Below are 8,898 nucleotides of genomic sequence, written 5' to 3' on the forward strand. Positions count from 1 at the left end.
GCACTGTATTTGAGCTTTCTCAAAGCTAGCACTCTGGCTGGGAGCATAGCCTAGTAGTAGAGTGCTTGCTTAGCATGCATGAAGACCCAGGTTTGATTCCTTTGTACCTATACATAGAGCTCTAGCCTAAACAATAAAGCTTAGAGATCGTGCTTCATCTCAGTTCAAGTTCTACTACCTGTGCAAAAATAAAAATTGGCTTATATCAGTTATATTAGAGAAGTAAATTTCATTTTACATTTCCACCCATGTTTATACTGTATTCTAATCAATTTTAAAGATTTTTTTAAAAACTCTGGAACATACATTATTCCCTAAAAAAAAGCATCAAGTCAATGTTAAGGAATAAATTCTATCGCTCTTCTTGAAAATGTCCCGTGAGGTAAGTAGCCAGTCATCAGTGGGAGTCTGTGAACATAATTAGGGACTGGTTGTGTGCACACGTCAGACGTATAATAGCCATTCTGTAGTTATCTATAGCACCATCATATTAATCGCGTCTGAATGAGCTTGGTCTAGAAGTGAGGAAACACTGCACACGAACACCAAAGTTTCACAAGGTAGTGCAGGAAGTGCCCGTGGGTTTGTAGAGGTGTGTCCTGAGTGAGCACAGGATCTTCCTGTGGTTTACTTTGCCCACTTCTGCTGTCAGTCTCTAAGCACCGCATAGGCCCCTTCTCAAGGTGAGAGATCAAATGGAAACACATTAGGTGAGAATCTCTGCTGGGTTTGGCTAGGCCAATGATTCCTATAGCTCCTGAGACTTTGCCAGGCTCTTATGATAACCAAGCTTCCTTGGTTACCATATGACAAGCAAAAGAAAAGTCCCTAACCAGATGCTGTCAGAACTCAAGGCTATTCAGATAGTTGTGGTAAAAAGCTTTCAGGGAGCCAAATGAGATTCTGATCTACTCCAATGCATAAAGAAAATGTACTTTTTTATTTATTTTTTTTTTGAGAGCCCTGGGGCTTGAACTCAGGGCTTGGCCACTGTCTTATAAACGAGCATAGAGTATAGGACTTTTATTACTCGAGAAAACACTTAATCTCAATGTCATATAATTTCATTAAGCCTATTAACAAAGAAATAGGATTAGCATGCATGATTAAAGGATAAAATTATAGTTTTATTCTAGCTACATTAGTTCCAGAGTCACTTAAGAGTCTATTCAAAGAGTTCTTAGTTAAAAAAAAAAAAAAAACACATCAACAACAAAAAAACTCTATGAACTCATTGAGATTCAGCTCCTGCCTTCTGTAGACAAGTGACTAGCAGACTTCTCTGTGAACTTTCTACAAAGAGCCCTTTTACTCTAGGTTCTATCCGTCTCAAAGATAGATTTCTCCATTCTAAATAACTCATCATCCCATTCCAAATTTCTCACAATAATAACTTAATAAATAACACATTTCAAATATTTGATAATAATCAATTCTTAGCATGAATAAACACTTTTAATCTCTTCCTCTTCTATCAGCTGGGCAGTCAATAAAATGTTTGGATTTTTACCTTATTATCACCATATTCAAACATATCCTACCAAATAAAAATAATAATGGGTACAGTATAAATTTTCTGGTCCATGTTTCAGAACCAGTTAATAACCAAACTCATGAATACTGTCATGTAAAAATCTTCACACATTCTAATAAGTCTCCAGAACATATACCAAAACGTAATCTTTATCCCTAAAGAGGCAACTTTGGCATAAGTTTGAATCTAAGCTTAATGAGCACTGATTCTGAAAGATGACCAAGTTCCTAAGAGACGCACCCCGCCAGTCCTTAGGCATTGTCATTGAGCTCAAGGCTAGCTAGCACTCTACCAGTTGAGCCACAGAGCCACTTCCAGCTTTTCTGTTTGTGTGGTACTGAGGAATTGAACCCAGGGCCTCATGCATGTTAGGCAAGCACTCTTTACCACTAAACCAACTTCCTAGCCCATGGTTTTCTTTTAATACCACTAACATCAAGTTTTTCCAGCTGTATAATTTACAAGACACTTTCACATCCAATATCACAAGCTTCCCTCAGGATAACATTTCAAGGTAGGCATTTTCTGAAAGCTGGCTGTCTTCTCAGTCAGATGAAAAACAACACTAAACTCTATCTTGGCAGAACTCACAGTATAATAGAGGAAATACACAAATGATTTCTATGAAATGTGCTATAATAAGGAAATGGACAGAACTGTAACTCCCCAGCAGCAGAAAGGCCCAACCAATTCTCTCTAGCCAGAGAGAGCAGGGTGTGCTCTGAAGGAGGATTTGGGCAGATCACAGACAGCAGCTTCTGAAGATGGACAGAAGTTCCCTAACATAAACATGAGTTGGAGGAAAGGAGAAAGACAATTCCAGACAGAAGAAACAACCAAAGTTCAAAGGTAAATGAGCTGCCTAAAGTCAAATGGATACTAACAATGTATAAAGGCAGAACACAAGCCTACTTTTAATCAGCTTTGTACCCAAGGAAATGCCTGTACATGTTGGTAAGAACATCAGATAATGATGAACTCATTTTATCTCCTATTCCTCTCCTAAAAGACCGGGATCACAGGAATCTCATGGAAGAAGTAATAAGTACACTCTCCACTTTACACAACAGTATGGAGAAAGTTAAAATTGAAGATCCAGGTGACTAACCTCGGAAGGTTTCTAAGCTCAAGTACTTAACCACACCCAAGGGATCTTGGCTACTTTGTCTAGCAGCTCTAAGCCATTCTTCCTTGGAAAATACCAGGACTACCAGGTTAAGTTCAACAAGACACCTGTGGGATCATTATCCTACAGGTCAGATGTGTGCAACACATCTCAATATTCACACGCACCTTTATATTTGCTTCCCTTAAGAATCTGATCTCTCTTGAGTAAATAAACCCATTTATAATAGGACCTTGGGCCCCCTTCTCAACATTTTCTTTTTTTTTTTTTTTTTGGTGGGTCTCAGGGCTTGAATTCAGCCTTGGTGCTGTCCCTGAGCTATTCAGTTCAAGGCTACCGCCCCACCCCAGGGCTTGGGCGTTGTCCCTGAGCTCTTCAGCTCAAGGCTTCTGCCCTTCCCGTTTTCCAGAGGTTAATTGGAGATAAGAGTCTCAGGTCCTTTTGCTCCCTTGTTCCTGGGCTGGCTTTGAACCACGATCCTCAGATCTCAGCCTCCAGAGTAGTTGGGATTACAGGAGTGAGCTACCTTGCTGCTCCTCTTCTCCAGATTTTCATAATCTGATTTGATGGAACAATAGCAAGCTGCACAGACAAGTGCTAACTGAAAAGGAGAGCAAGAAGCCTGGTGATATACAAACAAGAAGCCCAAATTACACTAAGTATAGCGTTTGGGGAGTAGTGGAGGCATGCAAACGTGCTTCTGGAATGCTAGTATTCCTGCTAACCACTGCTCGGGAGGATCAGATCAAAAGACAAGAGTACCCTCCTAAATCCTTTATCAAGGAAACTCCTGGATACCCAACAACCAACCCTTGAATACATTTAAGAAAGCCGACCTTACAAAACTGTTACGGTTTCTCAGGGCACTAAAGTGACATCCGAAAGCTGGCACAGCCAGCACACATTCGCTTCACTAAAAGCAGGTTAACTAAATGAAAATGACTATGAATTTTTTTGTGTGTGATGCCAATCTGATACTCTATAACTTGTGAAGCATACAGGAAATTAATTTTAAAATACGAGACTGAAATCTCTTTAGAAGGTTGTGGGACATATTTATCTCCTAGAACTGTACAGATCTATAAAACAATCCATCCTTGTTTCTTGGGGCCCATAATCTGAGTGGAAGCTGCCTACCTATGTCCAGAAATAAGAACATTTCCTTTCAGGGTGACTTTCAACCCATGGACTATACTTTTCCAAGAAGGTAAGGGTCCGCAATGTGATTTAAGAGTGTGCCACCTTTCTGCAGGCCAGAGGGCCCTCTAAGGCAGAAGAGGAGAGGTGACATAGGCCCAAATGTCCACAGGTAGGTAACTCTTCACTGTCAGTCCACTATCATTCCACTTCTATGACTTTAGTACTTGTTGATGACTGGCCACACTTCAGCTCCCTAGCCCACAAAACCCACACATCAGCTACAGGAAAACAGAAAATTACACTTCCCAAGGTTCTCAAGTTCCATCAACTCTAGATTAATGCAGTTTAAAAGAAGGGCAAAATATCAAAACTATATATATATATAGAAAAATATATACACATATGTATATAAAATGGTCAAAAATTTGTAAACCTGAAAGTCATGCTGGTCCATTTGTTTTCCAAAATATTAGAAATGCAAATATTAAAATATAATATTTAATATAAGCTGAGTGGGCACTCAGGAGGCTGAACCCATAGAACCATGGTTCAAAGTCAGATAGGTAGGACAGCTGAGTCCAAAAGACTTCATTCCTAATTAACTAGCAAAATGCCAGATTAGAGGCATGGCTTGCCAGCTATACGCGAGCCAAATGAGACCAGAACCCCTGAGTTCAAAGTTCAAACTCTAGTATTTCGATCTTAATTCTGAAGTATGTTTTATGCCCAGGAAAGAAGCTTTAAAGATGAAACTTAAGATGGGCAAAAGAGATACTTCTCTGCTAAAGGACTGTCATCTCTTAAGTCCCAGGAGTATGTCAGGAAATAAAAATGAGAAAATTTGTTTCAGTTTTTGAGGCTTAATAAAATTCCAAATCCTTGAAAAGAAACTCATCTGAAAAGCAAGGAACTCCAAGATCAAGTTAGTAACATCGCTAAAGAGGAAAAACTGTATAGCAAACTGTATATTTAAAAAAACTTACACGTAACATATATAGAAAAACGTATAGATTATAAAGAAACATGTATATCCTGACCAAGAAAGGCATGATTAGCCATTCCGAAGCATTCCAGTTTTTTTTCCTCCAAAGGAAACAGTGTCCCCCATAATTATTTATGTAAGACATGAAACCCGTTTCCAACCTGAGACTATTAAATCAGGAAAATGTTGGATTTCTCACCAACTATCCCCCAAATTGATCTTTGAAATAGAAAAAAAAAAAAAAAGGAGGGGAAGTAGGAAAGAAAAGCGGCTTGTGTGACTCGCGGTGCGGGACCGGGTCGTGTTTTTCTTCTTTTAAAGCGACTATCCACCAAAGTTAAGCTGGGAGCCCGGGCGCCGGGCGCCGAGGGTGCAGAGCAGGTCTCCGCGGCAGGGAGGGCTCCGGGTTCGAATCCCCGCTGCCCGAGGTCGGGGTGGCGGGGTGGCGCGGGCGCAGGTGTCCGGCGGGGCTCCGGGAGGGCGGCCCGGGCGGAGGGGGGTCGTCTCCCCGGCCGCTGCCTCCCCGGGCCGCGCCTCCCGGTAGCCAGCGCCCGGCTCCCGCCGCGGGCCGCTCCCCGGCGTCCGCAGCCTCCGAAGGCCTGCGCGTGAGGGCGGCCGGAAGCGCCTCGCGCCCCCGGCTCCGCGCCCCCCGGCTCCCGCGTCCGGGCCGCGCCCCGCCGCCCGGCCCGTCCACCCCACCCCTCCCCCGTCGGAGGGCGGCCCCGGCCCCCGCCGCCGCCTCGCCGGGGCGACGCCTCCCTCCACACCCCCTCCGGCCTCGCCCGGCGCGCGGCCGCCGCCTCAGCCGCCGCCGCCGCCGCCGCCGCCCGGGAATCCCCGCAGCCCGGTCGCCCGCTTACAGATTTTGCCCCGCAGGCTCTGCAGTACCCGGACCTCCCGACTGTCCTCGTCTCCCGCCTCGGGTTCGGCCGTCGCGGTCGCCGCGGGCGCTTCGGAAGAAGCCGCCGCAGGAGCAGCAGGCTCCGCCGCCGCCATGGTGCCCGCCCGGCCCGTGCCGCAGCCCCGCCGCCGCCTGCGTAGCCCGGCGAGGCGGAGCCCAGCGCCGACTAGGCCCGAGCGAACCGCGCTCCTGGCCACGCCCCCGAGCCTCCGCCTAGCTCGCTCCGCCCCGCGCCGGGAGGCCGCGCCCCGGGCCTCCGAGGCCCCGCCCCCACGACGGGAGGCCCCGCCCCGGGACTCCGCCCAGCTCACCCGCCCTCCTAGGCCACGCCCCCGAGCCTCCGCCTAGCTCGTCCCGCCCCGCGCCGGGAGGCCGCGCCCCGGGCCTCCTTCTGGAGCGCCTCCGACCTCCGAGGCCCCGCCCCCACGGCGGGAGGCCCCGCCCCGGGACTCCGCCCAGCTCACCCGCCCTCCTAGGCCACGCCCCCGATCTCGGCCTGGCTCGCCACGCCCCCCGGCCTCTGCCTAACTCGCCCCGCCCTCCTAGGCTCCGCCCCCGAGCCGCCGCCCAGCTCGCCCCGCCCTCCGAGGCCACGCCCCTCCCCTCCGGGTCCCCTGCGGGAAGCCTAACTGGTGGCTTGAGGCCCTGACCGATGGTGGAGCTTGGTCCACGCTCCTAGGGGCCTTGGAACGACCCCCGTACCCAGAAAGGGGAGAAAAACTGGTCTCCCCGTGATCCCCACCTCCTCTAGGGGTAGGGAAGAGAGACTCCTTTCCCCGTCAGGGGACACGGGGCATTTTGATGGCCATCAGAACTCCCTGGTGGGGCAAAAGGAGCCGAGAGCTGCTTCCCCACCTCCCAGGCGCGCACCGAGCCCACACCGGCCCGCGGCCCGCCCTCCCGGGGAGGCCAGGGTTTCCCAGCAGCTGTGGGAGCCTTCGGGACGCTGATTGGCCCCAGGCAATTTGTAAATCTTGGACTAATTGTTTCAGGGAAAGTTTACTCTTCACTGTGAGTAAATTGCGTGAATAATACCTTGGTATGTGGTGAGGAAGATGATTTCCTGGTCTTGAGGTTAATAACTGGGCCGGGGAGGAGGAAGAAAGTGACCCAGCAGGGCTTTGATAGCAGTGAGCAGTCAGCAAGCTGCTTTTGTTGTTCTCTTACATTCATAGCGGTGGTGTTAGGGACCAGGTTCAGATCAGGAAAGCCCAGCCCCTCCGGCAGGTCAGGCTGATGGGAGACTTGGAAAGGGGCTCTGGGAAGGCTGGACAGGAAGAAAAGCCTCATGACTAGCTCTGCCCTGGCTGCGATCCTCAGATCTCAGCCTCCTCCTTGCTGTTTGTGAGACAGGATCGCCAGTGGGGAGCCCAGGCTTACCTTGGACTTGCAGGGCCAACCACTGCATGGAGTTCTAGCAACCCAGGAGGCCGAGATCTGAGGATTGCCCTCCAGAGCCAGCCCAGACGGGAAAGTCCGTGAGATTCCTAAAGCTGACATGGAGCTGTGGCTCAAGAGGTAGAGAGCTTGGGGACAAAAAAGCTTAGGGACAACATCCAGGCCCTGAGTTCAAGCCTTGGTACTGGCACAAACGCATAAATATAAGTATATCCCAAGGAAAGCCTAAGGGAAAAATGAAGACAAGACAAGACTTTTTAGAATCAGCTGTGGAGCCTAATTCCACCCATTTACAAGCAAGATACTTTGACATTACTCAGCCTTCCTGCATGTTTCTTGAACAGTAGAGTCAGAACACCATACTGGCTTTTCCTCCTTGGAGGACTGTCATTGGGCTTAAATAATTATTGACAATTAATAGGATTTGCTCAGTAGGTGTCATCTGATTCTCTTGATCTGACCCTTCTTATGGATCCCCATCCTCCTTCCTCTCACCCAGCACTTAATCTTCCTAAAGGACAAAACCCGGAGCTTCTTATCTTTGTTCTCAAAAACAAAACAACACAAAAAACATCAGTATTAAATCACCAGCCAGCAAGCATGTACACTCTAGAGGTGATGAAGAATGCTACCAATGTTTTTTTGTTTATTATTTTTTTAACCCAGGGCTTTGAACTTGCTCTTCTGGTGCTCTACTACTTGAATTACAACTCTTACTAGCATTTTGCTAGTAAGGGAGTGTCTCAGACTTTTCTGCCTACAGTGGCTTTGAACCGTGATCTGGATCTCAGCCTCAACAGTTCATTCATTTTGACTCCCTCAGTATATTAAATAAATGAATGTATAATAATGTCATATTAGCTGGGCGCTGGTGGTTCACACCTGTAATCTTGGCTACTCATGAGACGAAGATCTGAGAGTCGTAGTTTGAAGCCAGCCTGGGTATAAAAGTCCCCATGAGACTTTTATCTCCAATTAGTCACTCAAAAATCAGAAGTGGTGTTGTGGCTCACGTGGTAGAGTACTCTAGCCTTCAGCAAAGTTGTTTAGGGACACCGAGGCCCCAAGGCCAAGCCTCATAAGCAACAACAATAACAACAAAACAATAATATATTAGCTCACTTCTCAGCAGACTAGAAGATTTGTAGAAAAACATTCTGACTTGTATTTATTTTTCTTCATTATCATCTGTCAAAATGATTGACACAGATATGGAACGCCTTAATAACACCCTTTCGTTTGACATTAAAAGCTACTTTTTAAAGACTTGTTCCTTTCTTTAAAATATATTTGTGCCAGCATCTTCTAATTTCCCTCCCTTGAACCCAAATACATAACTCTACTACTAAGATATTTTACAGAAAGTGTTTTAAAAAAAGTATTTTTTTCCTTTTTCTCCCAGCCAATTTCTGTACTGCAGATTTCAAAATTTATGTGTGGAAATGCACGGGTCTCCCCCCGTCAGCACTAGAACTAACCAGGTTATTATTGTTGTTCTCTTTCTGAATAAAGGTTTAAAGACGTAAGTTGTTTGAACTGATCTCTGCTTACTTTGAAGAAATCTTTTTATGAAATCAATGTCTCCTTAATGGAAGATTTTTGGTAACGCCGTAAGACAGTTCTTCCATGTCTCCCTCCTGTGGCACTCACCCTGAGCCTGAAATTCATGCAGAGTTCTTATTTCTTCATGATGTTTAGTAACTGGAACAATATTGCATCACACAAACCTGCGCTCACTTCCTTCCTCAAATTATTAATGAATGTGTTTCAAGACTAGCACGCCAGCTCTACCTTCTCCATTCTAAACAAGCAACCAT

The 8,898-nt window shown here is 46.7% G+C and overlaps 1 protein-coding gene across 2 annotated transcripts in view; it reads right to left on the minus strand.

The window, feature by feature from the left end:
• Positions 1-5,781, minus strand: part of Rasa2 (RAS p21 protein activator 2) — a 51,133-nt gene extending 45,352 nt beyond the window's left edge. For both annotated transcript variants that reach the window (XM_090323536.1, XM_090323535.1), the window contains exon 1: positions 5,643-5,781. In XM_090323536.1, the coding sequence (XP_090179662.1) occupies positions 5,643-5,778 (136 nt within the window). In that variant the 5' untranslated portion in view covers positions 5,779-5,781. The remainder of the gene's footprint in view (positions 1-5,642) is intronic.
• Positions 5,782-8,898: the final 3,117 nt, after the last annotated feature.

This window comes from Megascapheus bottae, chromosome 32 (genome assembly GCF_031878675.1).
Source record: "Megascapheus bottae isolate mThoBot1 chromosome 32, mThoBot2.hap1, whole genome shotgun sequence".
In the NCBI taxonomy this organism is placed as follows: domain Eukaryota; kingdom Metazoa; phylum Chordata; class Mammalia; order Rodentia; family Geomyidae; genus Megascapheus; species Megascapheus bottae.